This window comes from Dermacentor albipictus, chromosome 1, assembly GCF_038994185.2.
Source record: "Dermacentor albipictus isolate Rhodes 1998 colony chromosome 1, USDA_Dalb.pri_finalv2, whole genome shotgun sequence".
NCBI lineage: Eukaryota > Metazoa > Arthropoda > Arachnida > Ixodida > Ixodidae > Dermacentor > Dermacentor albipictus.
Window position 1 is genome coordinate 504,301,143 of NC_091821.1, and position 21,301 is coordinate 504,322,443.

Genomic DNA, 21,301 nt, shown 5'->3' on the forward strand with positions numbered 1-21,301 from the left:
CGGCGATCATTTAGCCTCAGCGGCAGCGAAAAGCCACTTCGGTTAACCGCGTGCATCTTATACGCAAGTGTGTGCACCTTTCTTGATTTGTGTATTTTTGTTTGAGCACTTCTGCTGCAGCTTCTGTTGCCACATTGCTTTTCATGACTGGGATTCCATTGTTCCATGGTTCTGTCTAAGGAAATAATGGCTCAATTAGAGGAAATGAAGAAGGAAATTGGAGCTGAGCTCAAGGATTTCAAGAGCTTCGATAGAGAACCGCGCAAGGAAATGAGAGAAATTAAAAGTAGTCTTAATTTCTTGAGCAATGAATATGATGGAATCAAAGGCACGAACAAAGAGCTCAGGTCTTCGTTCAACTGCAAGCGAAATGCGATGAGCTCTCGCAACAGGCCCGAGCAGACGGGATCGTTCAGATCACACAGGTAACAGGAACGTAGAAATTAAAGGTGTTATAGAGAAACCTCAGTAGAACCTTACTGCTGTAGTCACGCAAATCGCGGAAAAAATAACCAAACAGTAGGGCCAACCGATACAGAGGTTACTCACCGAGTGCCGATGGCTAATATTCCAGAAAACAAAAATATAGTGGTACAGTTTGCCGGCAGAAAACTGCGCGACAGTTTCGTTGAAAAGGCACGCGGTCACAAGCTTAACTGCTCGGACGTTGGCCTTGACACACAGGTGTCTGTGTTAGTAAACGAACACCTGCGCCCAGAGCTGAAAGGTCTCCTGGGGCGTGCAAATGTTCGAAAGCGTGAGGCAAAGTTAAAATATGTATAGGTATGAAGTGCGAAAATTTTTGCGCGTCAGAATGAACACGCTTCGGTTATTAGAATCAATAGCACCAATGACATTACTCGAATTGTATCTTTGGCGTAAGATTCTGTTTTTTATTGTTTTCATGTGCCACAATGACCGCTGCAAATTGTATATTACAGAAAATTCAATTTTTTTCATTTCAATTCAATTCAATATAGTAAAGCCACCAGTTGTTCATGTCATTTCCCAGGGTCTTGTTACTATCTGATAATTGATATTATACTGCCATTTTTCCGGAGCTGTATTATTCTTCTGATTTTCTCTCACGAACATGTGAGAGAAAGCCACGGATGTCACCAGGGAGATATATTTATGCTACCCTTACTTTTTTTTAATCGGTGAAAAGAATGTACTGCATTTTTTTTCATGCATTACAGCACTCCTATTTCACAGTTGTCATATACCACCTGCTGTTTGCTTACAGTTCGCGTGTAATTTGATGCACTATCATCGGGCTCTTGTACACTTTCAGATAATGATATATATCATGTTATCTTTAATCATGCTATGATCAGACAGAAGGATGTCGCCTACCCAGAGGTCAGCGGATACATAAGTTTCTTTCACTGCAACGCACAATCCACCAGAAATAAGCATGACTATATAACAGAACTCCTCTCAGCTTTTACATGTACATTTGAAGTAATCTAGCTTACCGAAACCTGGTACATACCCGAGTACGATGTGCTCTGCTCTCCAGGTTATTAGAGTTTTTTTTTCCTGAATAGACTTGCTGCTACTTACAGAAAAAAGTCTTCTCGCAAACATGTTTGCAAAATTTAGCACATCAAATGTGGAATGCGAAGTTTTAACGGTGCGCAGCAGAAATTGTTTGCTAACTGTTATGTATCGCGCGCATAATGGTAACTTAGACATATTCTATTTGTTTCTAGAAAAACTAACTGGCTGTGCCAATGACAACCAACTTAAGCTTGTTTTGGGGGGAGACCTCAACGTAAATATGCTACTTCAAGATGGCCAGCAAGTGAACCTTCTTTATTGCTCAAATAGAATAATATTTTTAATGTAACTGTAGAGCCGACACACATAACGGCACAATCTGAGAGCTTAATTGACATGTTTATAACAGTCATCCGTAGTGTTGAAAGTGGTGTTATCGGTACGTCGTTCAGTGACCATCTCCAAATATTTATGTTTTGGCAATGTTCCTGATTAGGAAAACATGCTTACACTTCTGAAGCCTATCTGGTAGAATACAAACAAAAGTACACTTATAAGGTTTAAGGAAAAACGTTCTTTGATTGATTGGAAGCCGGTGTTCGACTGCAATCTTGCAAACGATGCTTATGATACATTGACGTCCATGTTTACTAATGTTTATGAAGAATGCTTTAAACTTAAGAAAGTCAGGAATTCAAGAAAGGCACGCAAGCTATGGATTATGTAGGAGTCTGTTAAGATGATTCGTAAGAAAACGCACATGTATGCAAAATTTGCACAAACGAGAAAACAAGAGGACCTCACTGCATTTAAAAGTTAAGAAACACTGTCACAGGCTTCATCCGCAAGGCGAAGCGCGTGTATTTCAATAATATATTTTCTGGTATCAACGTCTCAGATGCAGACAAACTATGGCGTAGTTACATATAGTCTTAAACCGAAAAAAGTCGTGCCAGACATGTCTCAAAGTTTCACAGGGTGACACAGTTATAAAAGGCAAACAATTAGCAGGCGCCTTTAACTCGCATTTTGTCAGTCTCGTCACAAGCACATATAACAACTTGTCTCTATCATACTCATCAGCATCAAATATAGACAGTGCACTCTTGAATTCAAGAAGTGATTATGAGGTTCGTTCGGCGTTCATAGCGCTGATTACTAGTAAAGCGAGAGATATTGACGGGCTTTGAGTACGACCTAGAAAGCATTATATCCGTTTTTACAAATATGTTTAACGTGTCATTGGTCTCAGGAACATTTCCGTATAATATGAAGCACGCCAAAGTAGTAGTTGTTTTTAAATCTGGGCATAAAAACGACCTATACAATTACCGACCAATTTTAGTGCTACCCGTATTTTCGAAAGGGTTTGAGAAAATTTTTGCGTGCATGAATTCTATTTGTGAGAAACATTTCTGAATATCACCTTCTCATTATGGTTTCAGGAAGGGACTGTCCAGAGAATTAGCACTACTAAAGCAAAAAGGAATTATTAGGGCTTTTGAAGGCAAACGAATCATTATAGGCATTTTTCTTGACTTTTCAAAAGCTTTCGATTCATTAAATCACCTGCATTATAAACAAAATTGGAGCGTTGCGGATTTCGTGGTTTGGCCTTAAATTTTATGATGTCATACCTAGCGACTAGAAAGCAAACTGTGGCAATAAACGAAGAATTCTCATCGACAGAAACTGCGAAAGGAGGTGTTCCTCAGGGCAGCGTGTTAGGACTCTTATTATTTATTCTTTATATCAATGATATTGTAAAGATATCGGAACACTTTTCACTCAGAATCGATGTAGACGACACTAGTATATTTTACATTCCGATAGGCTTGATAACCTTTCCCTTAATGCAAACATTCTTCTCGATAATTTAAATAACTTGAGTATAGCAAACATACCGCAAATCAATACTACAAAGACAAAAGCAATTTTGTTTGCATCATACGAAAAACATATACACTTTAATTTTAATCTTAAAATTGGTTCTAATAAAATTTGTTTAGTGTCAGAAACTAAAGACCTTGGCATAATATTCAACGAACACTTACTCTGGAATTCTCTGATAATAGTATTCGTCGTAATCTGGCTAAAATTGTTAGGATGCTGTGCAACTTCCGGTATCTATTAGCTGAGAGACTGAAGCTCCTAGAGTACAACTAACTTTTTTCCGCCCAAGTAAATTACTGCTCGTTGGTACGGGGTACGACATCACACATAAATGCAGATAACATTCATAGATCACAGAAGAAAGCTGTCTGTCCAATTGCAAATGTTTCTTGGGATTCACCGTCACATAACTGTTCATTAGGTACAGCATCTTACGTTTTGAGCAGTTCTATAAGTACTGATTATTGCTCCGTTACAAAATGAGTATGCCACCTAAGGAGCGCACCAGAAGAAGCGTACAGTTTCCAGAGCAGGACAACCTGGCTACAACCTTTCTGTAGGGCAAATCATGGCTCTAACAGCACAGAATATCAATTAGGCAGACTTTTGAATGAATTAGTTTCTTGCAATATAAATGTCCTTGATATGAGGCACAGTGATCTTAAATTTTACTTTCTAAGCAGTTTTTAGTAGTTTTGTTAATACATAATCATGTACCCCTGCTGATTTGTTCTGAATTTGTTAAATGTGGTATATCTTTATTTCTTTTTTTGTTTTGTACTTGACTATATATATGTACTTCACCTGTTTACATTTTTTTTGCATTCCGTAATCCGTGGTTTTTGCATTCTCACTAGAATCGAAGTTTTTATGATATGATATGATTGATAACAACCACTCTGGCGCTGCCACTGACGGTCTCCAAGGGTATAGGCATACCATCAAGCTTGTCAATTCACAAAGCGTTTTGTCCCATTTACTTGCATTTCTGATGTATCAAGTGCAGAAATAATTTGAATTGAAATTTAATTTTATGCTAGTTTCGCAGTCACTATTTATTTATTTATTGAACATACCTTACAGGCCCCTTTACAGGGCATTGAGTAAGGGGGGTAATAAAGAAAGTACAAAGTAACTTGTCGGTGTACAACGTACGGCTCAAATTTGCAGTTTAACATAAAGGAGAGGAATCGATGATAATGTGGTATGGTGGCAAGTGCAAGGTTGGGCAGGAAAAAGGATAACACGAAGAGAGAAAAAAAAATATTGGCTGGCATTATACATATGGAAAAACTAGATACCAGTACTATAAAGTATACCGATTACAATGACAACAGTAACAAGAAAAGAAACTACAACCAAAGATAGACTGACAAATATGCGGAATCTAGGCGCATGAACAGTTGGCATGGTTTAAAATACGCACAATGGTAGGGCATGATAAAAACTCAGAAACTAATGGCGTGCACAGTAAAAACATTTATCAATATAAGGAATGCAGTCGGGCACAAAGTGGGATACTGAAGAAAAAAAAAACACGTGCAGTGGTACAAAAAAATGACGGATGTCTTTGGTCTTAAAGCTGTCAAAATAACAAATAAATAAATACATGGGTAGTATACAGAACATGGCACCAGAAGTAAAATAAAACTGGAAATACCAGTGGCAAGTTTTTATTGCGAAAAGAAAGAGTGCAGGAGTTGACGGAAATTATCGTGGTCTGGTTCGGATGCAATGTTGTCTGGAAGATCATTCCACAAACGTTTGGCGCGTGGAAGAGCAGATGCGTTGAAGGTGTGAGTTGACCCATATAATCGCGTGAAACTTAAGTGATTATGCAACCGACGTGATGTGATGGAAGGAGCATCAAGGTGAAATGGGAATGGTCTGTTGCTGCATGCGTATTTGTGAAAAAGGCATAAAAGGGCAATGTCGCGACGAGCACTAAGGGGTTCAAGTGAAATATTGAGCTTAATTTGCGTTATGCTTTTATGGTTGTCATAATTGCGTGAAATGAAACGGGCAGCCCTCTTTCGAACTGCTTCAAGCATGTTAATTAAATAATTTTGGTAGGGGGACCAGATAGATGCGGCGTATTCAAGCTGTGGGCGAACGAAGGTCTGATAAGCTTGATGACGAACGTGAGTGGGACAGTTATGTAAATTTCGACGTAAATATCCTAAAGATTTTGAAGCTTTTGCGCTTATGGTGGTAATATGGTGAGACCAGGAGAGGTTGGGTGTGAAATGAATACCAAGGTACTTATAAGATAATGCCTGCGACAGTTGGTAATTGTTAATTGTGTAGTAGTGGTTGGAAATGTTTTACTTGCGTGTGAAGGAGATTATTTTGCATTTTTCTGTATTCAGCGACATAAGCCATTTTTTACACCAGTTGTTAATGAGGTAAAGGTCGTTTTGCGATTCTATCGCAAATAATACTAACTATTCGAAACTTCTGCCGTGGTACATTCGGAGGTATCCGCTGCTCTCTATCGATCTCGCTAATTAACTAGCCGCCAGGACTGATAACCAGGTAAAACTGGTTTTCTTTATGTCTAAGGAAATCGTAATAGGCACCGTTCATCCGGCATTTAGCATTCTGTATCGTGCTAGGTTGTGGGATCAAACAATTTTCCCCGATATGCAATACGCGACCCTCCACAAGCTGGCCTTACCGACGGACAGCATCGAACCCGCCCACATTTTCTGCAGTCGCAGTACAGCGAAAACCAGTGCCTTTGTTGGAGACAAGCCCTGTTGGCTATTAGCGTCCTGGCAGAATCTTGCATCTAGAGGTGAGGCTGCCGCAGTCCAACTCCTATGCCGACTCCATGCTCCTGACTACCAGACCCTAGTGGGTGCGCCGTGCTTGAACTACTGCACAAATCACTTTGAGCCCTTGGCCGATGCTTTCATCCGAACGGAGAGTCGCTGTTCTTCGTGGCTACCGTTTTCTAAAGGAGGGCTGCTTGCGCTGGTTGATAAACCGACAAGAAAGAGCGCACCTTGCGCTCGTGTCGCCTTTATGTTTTTTCCACCAATTCCAAAGCTTTTTAGAGCGCAGCTATTAGGCGCACGTTCCTGCGTTTTGCATCGGCGTTGAGCCTCGCCGTCTGGCTCACTGTACCAAAGGTCACGCGCCGCTCTAGCCGCACGCGCTCTATCTCTCGCTCTTGGCGCGAGTCTTGCTCCCTTGTCCTCCAAAGCCGGATCACGTGCCCTCGCCTGTCCTCTCGCCCCCTTGCTCCTCGCAGCGCCCTTGCGGTGACTCTCCTCCCTCCCCTTCTCCCGCTGTCGCGGCACTGTCGCGATGCCGGCAGCGCACGCGAATTGCCGCCTCGCGCGTGATCCACGGCTCTCCGCTCTTCCGCGTCACGTGGCTGTCACGCGTCGCGTCACGTCACGTCACGTTTGCGACGCGCGTTCCTCAGTGTCGCCTCTGGCAGTGCTTGCGCCTGGCTGTCCTCTTGACTAAACTCTTGCTCTATACGTCCCCTTATTTGGCGCAGTGCCGTTGCGGTGACTCAAAAGACAGCAATGGTGTTTCATCCCCTTATTTCTATTTCCCACCCCAACTTTGTGCGGCCACATTGACGCCTGTCTGTGAGTGAATGAGTGTGTGACCTCTACTCAGTACCCCTAATCTCCACCCGTTTCCTCATCCCACCTCAGAAGAAACATTAAATAATAATTGCTAACCTCCCCCCTTCTCAGTGGTGGTGGCGACGCGCCATCTCTAGAAGATGGCGCGTCGTTAGAACGCCGGCTCGATAATGGCGGATCGCGGCGTGTGCTGACAAATCTGAAATGCAAAACTGCTTCCGTTCGGCACTGCTTGTTCTGTATGCGGTTGCTTGTTGTTCAAATAAGGCAGCGGCTGCGCTGAAAGTTCGCATTACCAAGAAGACTAATCCTCGGCGAATTCTTACAGCGAAGCTTTGTACCTCTATCTTCCAAGGACATTTGCGTTTCGTTGTAAGCAACAACAAAAAAACTTACCATACGTGGGCCGATCCCGGAGATAGTGCAATGCCGGGCCGACCCGCGGCGAAGGTGAAGCAGGCGTCAAGCCCTCGCCATACGTGGGCCGATCCCGAAGATAGGAATGCCGGGCAGACCCGCGGTGAAAGTGAAGCAGCCGCTAAGCGCTCCCCTAACGTGGGCCGATCCCGAAGATAGTGCAATGCCGGGCCGACCCGCGGCGAAGGTGAAGCAGGCGTCAAGCCCTCGCCATACGTGGGCCGATCCCGAAGATATGAATGCCGGGCAGACCCGCGGTGAAAGTGAAGCAGCCGCTAAGCGCTCCCCTAACGTGGGCCGATCCCGAAGATAGTGCAATGCCGGGCTAACCAGCGGCGAAGGTGAAGCAGGCGTCAAGCCCTCGCCATACGTGGGCCGATCCCGAAGATAGGAATGCCGGGCAGACCCGCGGTGAAAGTGAAGCAGCCGCTAAGCGCTCCCCTAACGTGGGCCGATCCCGAAGATAGTGCAATGCCGGGCCGACCCGTGGCGAAGGTGAAGCAGGCGTCAAGCCCTCGCCATACGTGGGCCGATCCCGAAGATAGGAATGCCGGGCAGACCCGCGGTGAAAGTGAAGCAGCCGCTAAGCGCTCCCCTAACGTGGGCCGATCCCGAAGATAGTGAAATGCCGGGCCGACCCGTGGCGAAGGTGAAGCAGGCGTTAAGCCCTCCCCAAACGTGGGCCGATACCGAAGATAGGAATGCCGGGCAGACCCGCGGTGAAAGTGAAGCAGCCGCTAAGCGCTCCCCTAACGTGGGCCGATCCCGAAGATAGTGCAATGCCGGGCCGACCCGTGGCGAAGGTGAAGCAGGCGTCAAGCCCTCGCCATACGTGGGCCGATCCCGAAGATAGGAATGCCGGGCAGACCCGCGGTGAAAGTGAAGCAGCCGCTAAGCGCTCCCCTAACGTGGGCCGATCCCGAAGATAGTGCAATGCCGGGCCGACCCGTGGCGAAGGTGAAGCAGGCGTTAAGCCCTCCCCAAACGTGGGCCGATACCGAAGATAGTGCCATGACGACCCGACCCGCGGCAGAGGTGAAGCAGGCTCTGGCAAATTCCAGACTGGCAAATTCAAATCTGCTGTTCAGAGTGATTTTTCTTGAACCAATTGCATATATAGTGTAACACCATCTGGCGTTGAAAGCATTTGAAACAAATAAATAAATTATTGGTCCCACGTTGGGCACGCAACCCAGCCCGGTTTCGGTATTCATGCTTCCAGCGGCCCTGTAAGCTTGGTCACATTCTTCCTGAACGTAAATAAAGTATTTTAAAATATGTTGAGCAAAATGTTTAATTGTGCAAGGAAGACAGGACGTGAACAGAAACATAGACGCGCACAGAAATTGTAGTGTGTGCATCTATATTTCTGTTCACCTCCTGCATTCCTCACGCAGTTTAAAATTTTGCTGAATCTATGGACTGACTAGCCTAACCACATGTCTTACGTTGCACTGCATGCCTTATTACGCGAAAATCCAGCGCGGTAGTCGGCGGCGTGACCGAATGATGGTACTGATAATGGCTGACGGAAAGGTTAACGCCACATAAGAAATACTCGAATTGACGTCAAATTTCTCAGGGAAGTTCCTGCGAACAAAATAAATTAATGCCTTTGAAAAAGAATAGTAGGTAAATTTCACTCTGGGCGAGAATCGAACTCGGGACTCCGGGTTGCGGGATGCTTCCCCGACGCCACGACAGCTCCGTGGTTCTGGGGCCAGGGGAATTCTGCGAGTGTCCACCTAGTAGAAATAGTCATTTCATCTGCTGCTGAAGTTCCGATTGGCGGGGCTGGGGTATGCGTCAGAACGAGACCCTTAGCCAATCAACACATCAGCAACCCACGACATTTCGACTAGGTGGACATTTACAGAACACACCATTCCCCTTCTCCCCGGTCGACTAGCGCGTGCGTCGTTGGGCACGTCACAGCGTAGGCAATCGGTAGGAGGTGGCGCCACGTGGTGAGTGTATAAAATGAGCGTATAAAATAATAAAAAAAAGCATTCATGTCGCATTGAATGGCGCTGGGTGGTCTTTCGAGTTAGGAACTCCTCGCTGGCAAGCGAGCGCGTTGAGACGCATGGCGCGTTTTCGTTTGGCCTTACCGAGGTGGAGTTAAAATGCAGGCCAGAGCTTGCGCGGGCAAAGAACGGACATAATAGGACATTTCCCCAAAGCGGCTATAATGCTTTCGCATTCACACACGCAAGCAGTCTTAAGTGTCTCTGCCGAATCATCATCATCATCATCATCATCATCATCATCATCATCATCATCATCATCATCATCATTATTATTATTATTATTATTATTATTATTATTATTATTATTATTATTATTATTATTATTCAATAACCTCCCACAGAAGTGGCTGATGCTTTCAACAGGCACTTTGTTAAAGCGTTCCAAAGGACCTTCTCACCATATACAAGCACTACGCCATTAGGGCATTCTGTATCTGCATCGGCTTTTCTTCCGAGAATTTTGAAGGGTGATCTGGAAGAAATAATTTTCAATTTCCATCCTAACAAGCCCACTGGATATGATGAAATTTCTTTAGACACCATCAGAAGGAATTTCAGTGCGCTGTCAGACATTATCCTGCATATCCTGAATGGTTTTTTTGGAAGGCGACGAAATTCCAGAATGCATAAAAACTGCAGTTGTACCACTACACAAGTCAGGGAAGAAAGATTGTGTTGAAAACTATCGGCCAATTTCTATATTGCCGGTTATTGCTCAGGCCTTAGAAACATTTCTTTTCCACACTATGTTTTCTTTTCTTAACAAATTTTATACCCTGACCAATCGACAGTTTGGCTTTATTTCAGGGCGTGGTACTGTGGCACTGCTTGCGGAATTTTCAGATGAACTGTTCTCGGTATTTGATCAGAATCTTTTCACATGTGCGCTATTTTTAGATGTAGCGAAAGCGTTGGAAACCCTGAATCATCAAATCTTGTTAAGTAAACTGCATTTTTGGGGATTTCGTGGGCCTTTTTACAAAGTTCCCGAAAATTACTTGAGCAACAGATTTCAGGTGGTCTCTAGCGATGATAAGGGCGTATTTAGTCCTAAGCTGTCGGTAAAAACTGGAGTTCCTCAGGGGTCCATTTTGTCGCTATTGTTGTTTAATATCCTTGTTACCAACTTCCCTTTGGCAATTTCGAAATGTTCAGCATTCCAGTATGCTGACGACACTGTATTATTAGCGACACACCTTTCTTATAAAACGTCCACTGAAATGTTGCAAAATGACGTGTACAAGGCAATGCTTTGGTTCTCTAATAATGGAATTGTTGTAAATGCCCAAAAAACAAAACTTGTTTGTTTTCGCTCCCCACTTAAGACTACCGTTATTAACATGCCTCTCTACATGCATGAGTCAGACTGTGTTCATCGTAAATGTGCGCCTATTCCATACGTGGATGGTGTGAAATATCTCGGAATCTATTTCGATAGTAATTTATCGTGGCAACATCACTTATCACTTATTTGTTCTAAACTGAGGTCTGTAGCGTGGCTGTTATTTGATATCAAAAGTATTGCACCCTTGTCAGTAAAAAATAATATAGCTCAGGCACTAGGTTACAGTGTCTTGAGGTACGACATTACAGTCTTTGGCTTTTGTTCGGATCATTGGAGATGCAGGGCTGACCGGATCATAAAAAAAACATTCTTAAAAATGTTGCGTACAATTCCCCAATAGTAAAATCTGAAAATATCTTCCGTGAACTTGGTCTACCAAACTTCCATTCATTACTTATACAAAGAGTTGTTAAACATTTCTGGAATTCCGCTTTCAAACAAGAACGTGCCGCCGCAAGAGAGCTTAGAAAACATGTCCGTTATGTAGTTCCTCGTTCAGCCACAAGGTATGGCGCGGCCAGACGCTGTGCTTATGTGCCGGATATATTTAACAACCTACCAGAAGAAATTTTTAACGCGACACCAAAAAGCACGCTCAAACACTTCTTAACCCATTAGGGACCGGTTTCTTTTTTTTCTTGCTGTCTTGGAATAAATCTAATATATTAGCTTACCTTTGTACTAATAATTCACATGCAAGCATTTATTACTCTTGCCTAATTTATTTTCGAAATATAGCCCGTGACCATATGGTCACACTGGGCCCTTGCGCTACAGCAAAATATGCGAAGTTAAAAAACATTTATTTCAACCCATGAAACACCCAAAAAACTTACATAGCGAGTAGTCAAGCACTTATTTATTGTGATATGGTTTAAATCATGGAATGCACATGCCGACGTCATACTTTGTGCATTGTAAGTGCACCGCGCTGTTGCAATTATCTCAGACACACCTCCACCTCTTGCCACTAGGTATTGGTGCAGCAATTTGGCCACTTGGTCATACCGTGTACCATTCAGGACATCACCAGTCTTTGGGATTCTGCGTTGACCAGGTCCTCTATGCTTATTGTCCCATCGTATCAGGTAGCTTTGTGCAATTTGCGTGCGCAATTCCACCTGCGTGACGTTGAACCCTGTGCTACGAATTAGCGCCCAAGCGTTGCTGATAGATACATCACAAAGTCAAGTGAAAATCGGCCACCACCACTTTTTGCTACGGATTACAGTCCTGTGGGCGCCTACATTAGCATCCATCTGGTCCGTACCTCCCATAAAACTTGTACTGAGCAACATTGTTTGCGCGGGCCACCTTGATTCGCTTCTTCTCAACACAAGAGTACCTATCTGCAGATGACATTGGCTCTACGCCGTGAATGGTGCTTACGATCGTTACTACAGAAGTGTCCATCCAGCGGACAGGAATTATCCCACTGTCGCTCAGCATGGTATCTTCGTGCCCGCGAGGCTGGCGCTTGACAAATTTTGGTCAAGCAATAGGGCACTCTTTGGGAACACGGTTCTGCTTCACTCTGCCCATGCATTCGTAGCCCTGTGCGTTGACATGCCTGAGTAGCTGCATGCTCGTGAATAAATGATCAAAATGGAAAAAGAAAGGAAGGTCGTGCGTCTCTGCTGCGAGTTCTTCCACCATTTGAAGAAGTGGCACCGCTGCTTTTCCGAAGTACTTTTCATATTTTTCAGTTGTTCCGGGATCCCCTGCTTACCTCGATACACTTTGAAGTTCACAAGGTATCTGTTCTTGGCATTTAGGCACCATACTTTATACCCGAAGCGGATAGGCTTTCCGCGTTTCAGCGCCGGCTCATAGCTGCCACCTGCTTAGATTGTCAATGAGCCCACCTGAGTCTTCATCGGCCGCGTCTTCTTCTGAATATGTGCTAGCCTCTGGCGGCTCGATATAAATCACTGACAGGTCGTCATCTTCCTCTACGTCTATCTTCGCTATTTCTTCTAACATCAGCCTATTCAGGCAATAAAATAAGGAATAACCACTGCGAGAACACGGGAGCAGACGTGCAAGAGATGAGAATGCAGTTCAGTAAAATAAAAAAGTTAGGTAGCCTCAAGGCCCAGCGTGACCATATGGCAACGCGCAAGACAACACGTTCGTTCAAGGATAAATCAAACATTAATCTTTCACAAATGCTCATCGAAGGTCACATATTGAAAGAGCAATACGGAGGTAAGGATATCTGATTATTGCTTAAACAAGTAGTGAAAAAAAAAAAACTTACCCTTGGAGCAATGCTAGGCAACGCTGCTCACAGAGCAACACTTATTCCCGCTTTTGCGAGGGGCTCCCACAAAACGACTGACAGCTTATGCCGCGTGGTATCCATAAAGGGAACTCTAATCTCTCAAACGGCACGTCAAAGGCGATTTTGGTGCCATTTCGTTAATCTTAATTAATTGAACTCCACTGTGCAGACTAACGTAACCATATCGTCACGCTGGTTTTTAATGGGTTAAAGCAGCTACAGTAAAATTAACCTTTTGTACATTTCTTTGCATCGGAATATTTAGCTCTTAGACTTTTGTTATATGTAGATAACCATATGTTGTCTTGTTCTTTTTCATTTTTTGCCTTTCGTTTGATTTTTTTTTATTTATATATTCCTAAGAGATTTATTAGCAACGGGCGCGAACGGGTAGCCGTCCCAAGCGTTCGGCGAAAGACAGCAACCACGAGCTCATGCCGGTAGCGATGGTGCTGTGGCGCAGGCAGGCTACTCTTCGTCGCTACAATCGCCGTCCGCAGAAAAAGGCGCCATCCCGACGGCTTAAGGCGAAGATTCGTAGTACGGCTTAATGCGAAAGACGTGTACAAGTTCGCGGCCGCGATGGCGTAGGTCCGTCGATGGCGTGAGGGGCTCTACGATGTAATTGACAGAGGACGTTTGCTCGAGAACGTGGTAGGGTCCTAGGTACTTTGCGACAAGTTTTGAGGAGAGGTCGGGTGTAGTAGCGGGTACCCGAAGCCATACGAGAGAGCCAGGCAAAAAAGTTGGTGCAGAACCGCCGCCAGGTTGACGGGATTGCTGCTGCCACTGGTCCTCGGTGGAAAAAGAGTGGGCAAGCTGGCGGCATTCCTCGGCATGACGAGCAGCTTCAGATAGCGGAGTACTTTCGGACGCGTCAGGTGTATATGAAAGAATGGTATCGAGAGTAGTAGAAGGTTCTCGTCCGTATAGGAGAAAGTAAGGGGAAAACCAGTAGTTGCTTTGGCCGCAGTATTGTACGCATACCTCACGAAAGGGAGAACTTAGTCTCAGTTTGAATGATCAGAGGCGACGTACATGGAGAGCATATCGCCAATAGTACGGTTGAAGCGCTCGGTCATGCCGTTAGTTTGTGGATGGTACGCTGTACTGGTGCAGTGAACGATTCGGCATTCGTCGAGTAGTGCCTTCAAAGCATCGGAAAGAAAGGCGCGGCCTCCATCGCTCAGAAGTTCACGAGGGGCACCATGGCGAAGAACGAAATGTCGTAACAGAAACGATGCAACGTCGCGGGCGGTGGCAGTCGGCAGAGCAGCTGTTTCAGCATAGCGGGTCAAGTGTTCCACTGCAACAATAATCCAGCGGTTGCCTGCTGGAGTGGAGGGTAGCGGTCCGTATATGTCTATACCAACACGATCAAAGGGCCGACAAGGGCAGGGAAGGGGTTGTGACGGGTAGACGTGTCCGGGAGGTAATTTTCGGCGTTAGCACTAAGCACAGGAGCGAATGAACTCTCTGACGTGGTTATACATGCCGCGCCAATAAAATCGGACGCGTAGTCGAGCATACGCCTGGAAGAGGCCGGCATGTGCGCACTGAGGGTCTGCGTGGAAAGCGTTGCAGATAAGGTCACGGAGATGGCGGGGTATCACGAGAAGCCACTTGCGACCGTCAGAGAGGTAATTACGATGATAAAGAAGGCCGTCGCGAATGCAGAAGTGGGTAGCCTGGCGGCGAAGAGCGCGAGATGGTGAAGAGGTGGATGAATCAGAAAGGATGCTGATGTGAGCACTGATCCAGGGATCCTTGCGCTGCTCTGACGGCATGTTGCGCAGTGCATGAGATGTAAGTGTGGGCTCAAGGGCAGATAGGCAAGCGCAGTCAGCGGAGACCGGTGAGCGAAAAAGGGCGTCAGCGTCCATGTGTTTGCGGCCAGAACGGTAGAGAACGCGGATGTCGTACTCCTGTAGCTTAAGGGCCCAGCGAGCAAGTCGGCCAGATGGGTCCTTAAGGGTAGACAGCCAACAAAGGGCGTGATGGTCAGTGACGACATCGAAAGGGTGACCATATAAATAAGGACGGAATTTTCCAACGGCCCAAATAATGGCTAAACACTCTTTCTCTGTAACAGAGTAATTAGCCTCGGCCTTTGTCAGAGTTCGGCTCGCGTAGGCAACGACATATTCATAAAACCCCGCTTTTCGTTGCGCGAGTACGGCGCCAAGTCCGACGCCGCTGGCATCGCTGTGGACCTCTGTGGGCGCTGTACGATCGATGTGGTGGAGGATAGGTGGCGAGGTTAGCAGGCGGCGTAATTTCGTGAAGGCGTCATCACAGGCGGGCGACCAAGCGGAAAGTTCTTTGTCGCCACTTAGAAGGGCTGTCAGGGGTGCACTTATGGAAGCGAAATTTCGAATTAAACGTCGGAAGTATGAGCATAAACAAAGGAAACTTTGAAGCTCCTTGAACTTCTTTGGCTGCGGAAAGTCGGTGACAGCGCGGAGCTTGGCTAGATCCGGAAGGACGCCGTCTCGCGATACAACATGGCCAAGAATAGTGAGCTTTCGGGCGCCGAAACGACATTTCTTTAAGTTAAGTTGAAGTGCCGCGTCAGTAAGGCATTTCAGAACTTGATCGAGACGGCTGAGATGGGTTCGGAAATCAGCGGAAAAGACAACTACGTCATCCAGGTAGCATAAACATGTGTTCCATTTGAGGCCGCGTAAAATATTATCCATCATTATCTCAAAAGTGGCTGGAGCGTTACACAGGCTGAAAGGCATTACGATGAATTCGTACAATCCGTCAGGTGTTACAAATGCTGTTTTAGGTCGATCAGATGGTGCCAAGGGGACTTGCCAGTATCCGGAACGCAAATCCAGTGAAGAAAAGAACTCAGCTCCTTGCAAACAGTCGAGGGCGTCGTCGATGCGCGGTAACGGGTAAACGTCCTTGCGCGTTATCTTGTTCAGACGTCGGTAGTCGACGCAGAATGGAATAGAGCCATCCTTTTTCTTAACGAGGATGACCGGTGATGCCCAGGGACTGTTGGAAGGCTGCACAGCGCCACGCTTGAGCATGTCAGCAACCTAGTGGTCAATGACACGGCGCTCAGAGGCGGATACTCGGTAAGGGCGCAGCCGTAAAGGTGCATGACTGCCGGCATCTATCTGGTGAAAAACGGTTGATGTGCGGCCCAAACCGGAAGCATGGCTATCGAAAGAAGCGCTGAACCTCTGCAGGAGAGGAATAAGCTGGCTTCGTTCTGAAGATGACGTGCCATCGTCGATGGAGCTGTGGAAGGCGTCGAGGAGTGACTGATCAACCGCAGAGTCACAAGTAAGTGCGCCAAGGCCCACAGAAGTAGAAACGGCAGGAGCGTCAAAGATGCAAAAGGTGTCGACCAGTTGAAAGAGGCCTAGCCATTCACCATGAAATAAAGGTCAAGGGCAGGCCATGGCATTGTCGACGACCATTTTCGTTACGCCACTGCGAAGAGTAAGGAGAGCAAAGGACAGCGGAGAACATCTGCGGTGAACAACTCAGAGGGCGTAAAGAGAACAGTGCCATCAGAAATGGCGGCGCACGACACAGGCACAAGAAGGGAAGAGCGTGAAGGGACGGCATTGTCTTCAGACACAAACAGTTTAGCACTAGAAGGGCGGTTTTCGACAGTCTCAAAGTCCGGAAGTGCAGAAAGTTCGAGTTCGGCGTCACAGCGGTCAGTAATGGCATTATTATTTGCAAGGGTGTCCCAGCCTAATGTCATGGGAACACGAAGGCAGCACGACGAATTCGACGGTATACATTAGACCTTGAATGAAGACGCGAGCAGTACAGGCTGGGAGAGGCGTTATATTTTGAGCGTTCGCGGTTCGAAGGGAGAAGTCGCCAAAGGGAGAGAGGCGTCAAAACCTTTCGTAGTGTGCGGCAGAGTTCGGCGGAAATTGCGGATACGGTGGCTCCTGTGTCTACAAGTGCCAGGACGGCGATTCCTTCGACAGAGACTTCAATTACGTTGGCTGGAGAGGGACGAGGACTTGGGCATTGTGACGTGGACGCAGTTCGTGCCTCGGGAACTGCGGCCATCAGTTTTCCTGCTCGGTGGACACGGGACGGTGCCGCATCGGAGAAAGCGAGCGACGACGGGGAAATGGTGAGCGACGAGTAGAGGCGGTTGTGCGGTCAGGGGAAAAGGAAGAGGTAGGAAGGCTGGAAGGCGACGAGGAAAACAGAGCGGGGAAAGGTGGCGCTCGCCGGATGTTCTGAAGAGGAAGCATGCCCCGACGACAATGGCGCGCCACGTGAGCAGCACCACCGCAAGCAAAACATATTGGGAGGACATCGAAGGTGCGTGAGTGGTGGAGGTAAGGTCCGAGTCGCGGTTGAGGATTCGGAAAATGCTGTCGGTCGTGAAGCGGCATAGATGGCGGCAAAAATGTCGGTGGTCGATGCATAAAGGGTGGCAGGGGCGTTTGTGGCGAGATCGGGAAACTGCTTCAGCGTAAGTGAGAGGAGCCGTGACTGGTGTCTGCTCAACGGCTGGAGGAATGGCTTGAGATACTTGTTTTTGAATGAAGTCGCGGATCGTAGGATGCAAAGCACGTGGTGGTTCCTGGACAGAAGATATCAAACATAGCGGGCGGGCGACCTCTCCGCGAACGAATTCCTGAATGTTTGCGAAAAGAGCAGCATGCTTGTCGTCGACTCCAAGGCTTGATAGAGAGTCGGCGGGTGGGGTGGGACGTCGGGTTTGAAGCCGGTGCCTGCGCAACTCGTCGTAACTCTGGCACAATTCGATCACTTCAGCGACAGTGTGAGGACTCTTCGATAATAACATTTGAAATGCGTCGTCCTGAATACCCTTCATTATATGTTTGATCTTCTCCTCCTCTGACATCGACGCATTCACCCGTTTGCAAAGGTCGACAATGTCCTCAATGTAGCTCGTGAAGTTTTCTCCGCCTCTTGGGATCGTGTGCGCAAATGTTGTGCTGCACGAAGCTTTCCTACTGCAGGCCGACCGAAAACTTGGGCAAAGTTGATCTTGAAGACCAACCACGAAGTGAGGTCGGCTTCATGGTTTAGAAACCATAGTTTTGCAACGTGCGTAAGATAGAATGCGAGGTTTCTTAACTTGGTAACGTCGTCCGACTGGTTATGGGCACTCACTCACTCATAAGACGAGATCCAATCTTCAACGTCTTTGTCATCTGTGCCGGAGAAGATAGAGGGATCTCGCTGACGCAAGGCACCGGCACAAACCAAGGTGGCCAGCGCCACTGGAGGAGCTGGAGGAATGCGTGCGTCGTCGGGCATGATGGGGGGTAGAGTGCGACTCCGAAGTTCCAGGGTGGTCGAAACCCAGCACGTCCACCACTTGCTAAGAGATTTATTAGCAACGGGCGGGAACGGGTAGCCGTCACAAGCGTTCGGCGAAAGACAGCAACCACGAGCTCAGGCCGGTAGCGATGGTGCTGTGGCGCAGGCAGGCTACTCTACTTCGTTACAACATATTTGTTTCTTCATTTCTCATCAATTTATGTATATTTTTTTGCTTTGTCCATCACATTCATTGGCACGGTCCTACAAGCCAACTGAGGCGTAGACCGGCCTGCTTGTGTTGTTTTGTATATTTTGTGGCAATACACAATTTTATTATTATTATTATTATTATTATTATTATTATTATTATTATTGCGATAGCATCTATATGGACACTCCAGGCGTATTTCTGCCGTCGGCGTCGCCATCGCCGCGAGGTTTTGCTTGAGTGAAAGTGTGTGAGGCTAGGCCGGCGAACGCGGTTCAATCTCGCGTGCGCGAGCGAGGAACGCGGCCCAGATGCGTGCCCTCTCCTGTGGTGCGCGATGCAGCGGGGTGAGCCAAAGCCACCTATAGTCGGATACAACTTTAGAAAAAAGGGGAGGCTCCGCCCAGATGACCGAAGCGGCGAAGTCACCGGCCGTCCGGCGCATGACGTCGGTCCAGAGTGCGCGCCCATTGGTGGATGCTTGTGTGCACCAGCTTCGGAAGAAAAAACGCCCCTTTTTTTCTAAAGTTGTATCCGACTATAGGTGGCTTTGGGTGAGGCGGCGATGCAGCGGGGTGAGGCGGAGGATGGACGTTTTTCTCCAGCGGCTGCTACGGTGCCTCGATGCCCTCCTCGACCGCCGTACCATACAGAGTGGGCACAACTATGGCGTCTACTACGGCGTTGGCCGCGCGAATCGCGGACGCCGTAGTAGACGCCTTTGGCAGACGCCGTAGGGACGCGTTGCCGGCGCTTGCGTGTCTTGAAAGCAGTCTGCGGCGTGGCTAAGGCGCCCGCCCGCGTGGGGCTCTTCTTCAAAGTGATCTACGATGTTTGCAGAGTGCGCGAGGTGCAGGTAGCATCGTATGCACTGTGCTTTCGACGTTTCGAACGCGTTGAAGCGCGATATGCACGGGGGTGAATTCGCTCGCAGCTGCTGCCACGATTCCCAACTCCAGCATTTTCACAGACAGTTTCCGCTGTCATCGAGCGATGTGTGTTCATGTTTTACCTGTGCACGCGTGACACCGCGCTGGCTCATTTAGTTAAACCACGACGACGGGCAAGTTTGTTTGAATCCATGGTAGAACATGTAAGCGCGACTGAACAAGGACATAGAAAGAAGCAGACGCACAAAGGCAGCGTTGTCTCCGCGTGTCTGTTTCTTTCTACGTCCTCGTTGAGTCACGCTTGCACATTGTATCATTGTTAATTTAGTAAGTGAATGTTTACAAGTTTATACGGCCGATAAATCTACTATCCTTACATTGTACAGCTATCTACTAATTTGCTATCGCAGTCGGTATCATCATCATCATCTTCATTATAATTATAATTATTATTATTGACCGTCAGTGGTTACGAAATGAGTAATTGCATTCCTATCCTACGCGGGAACAGTACTTACTCCGTGAACGCGGGCCGTGTCCGTGGACAAGGAACCGAGGAGAGCATCGGGTGTGTTCTCCAGCTCTTCGTACCATGCCAAGTCCTGTGAGTGCGTTTAAAGATCCGTATTTGTTTCGCTCACGTAACTGAGCACGGTACAGATAGCAAAATTAAATTACGGATCCTCGATACCACTTCAGGGAACGTGGGGAAAATAAGTTTACAGGAAGTATCAGCAATCGGATTTGCGGCAGACAAATTGGCGAACGTTTCGCGACTGGATCGTGTTATGTCTTGTAAGTTGATGATCAGTAACCAAATAATTTACAGTACCGACGAATATTGCTACTTTATAGAGTTGTCTACTAAGTAGAACAAAGGCAGCAAAAGCAAATTAGTGGTCCTTAGCAATATTCCTGATGTATGTTAACTTCACTAATAATCAGTAATTTGAAGTAATCAATGATTGGTGTGTGGCGATCAAGGCCGCTTTAGAAAAAGAAATTGAACATAGATTTAGCGAAGGGCGAAACAAACCTCTCACAAGGAATCGGGTTGCCGTTTCGTTGCTCAACCAACTTGTGCAAAGAGTGAACATGTGATGAGCATCCACGGAAGGCTCAAACGCCTCATAGAGGCCCCACAGCTCAGAGACTCCATAGAATGGGGTTTCACACCAGGGGTCTTTGTAATGTGCAACGCGAGATAAACAGGAGTACTTCGAGGAGGCTAGTGTTTTCTCTCACCTGTTTCATCATGGCCGAGAACGTCATGCTGCGAAGCCTCCGGGTTAGGTTTTCGCCCACTACAGAGAAGGTGAACGTCTGCGTAAGGCAGAAAGAATACGACAGGCACTTTAAGCTATGTGATGCCCTTATCTGAGAAGTGGGTTATGCGAGCACGATGCACACTGCTGCCTCATGGATTATTCATAATGAGCTCTCCCTCATGTTGTGCCGCGGTCTGCAGTGGCGTACCAACTAGTTGTCAAGTAGGGGCAAGCATCAAGCCTTTTCACCCCCCCCCCCTTTTCTCACATGTAAGTATATACATACACACCGGGCGAACTATTTAGTTGAAACAGACTTGTTTAAAGTGGACTTTAGGTGATGCGAAGAAGCTTTCTTTACTATTCGTTCTTTTAGTACCACCGACGCTAAATGGCCGAAATGGTAACAGTCCATTAGATTGGTTAAATAACTTATTGATTACTGGTGTTAACGCCAACGTTGCAATGACAACATTGGTGGTAGACGCCACAAGAAGCAAACGCAATTAGCCGGATCTTGAAGACGGCATCTGCTATTAAAATACCGGCCGACAAAAGAAGTTCACTTTTTC

At 46.7% G+C, this 21,301-nt stretch overlaps 1 protein-coding gene across 2 annotated transcripts in view; it reads right to left on the reverse strand.

Annotated features, from left to right (window-relative positions):
* Positions 1 to 21,301, reverse strand: part of LOC135911067 (phosphatidylcholine translocator ABCB4-like) — a 350,943-nt gene that overhangs the window by 160,712 nt on the left and 168,930 nt on the right. For both annotated transcript variants that reach the window (XM_065443154.1, XM_070532589.1), the window contains exons 19-20: positions 20,707 to 20,784; positions 19,980 to 20,063 (exon numbers count right to left, since the gene is read on the reverse strand). In XM_065443154.1, the coding sequence (XP_065299226.1) occupies positions 19,980 to 20,063; positions 20,707 to 20,784 (162 nt within the window). The remainder of the gene's footprint in view (positions 1 to 19,979; positions 20,064 to 20,706; positions 20,785 to 21,301) is intronic.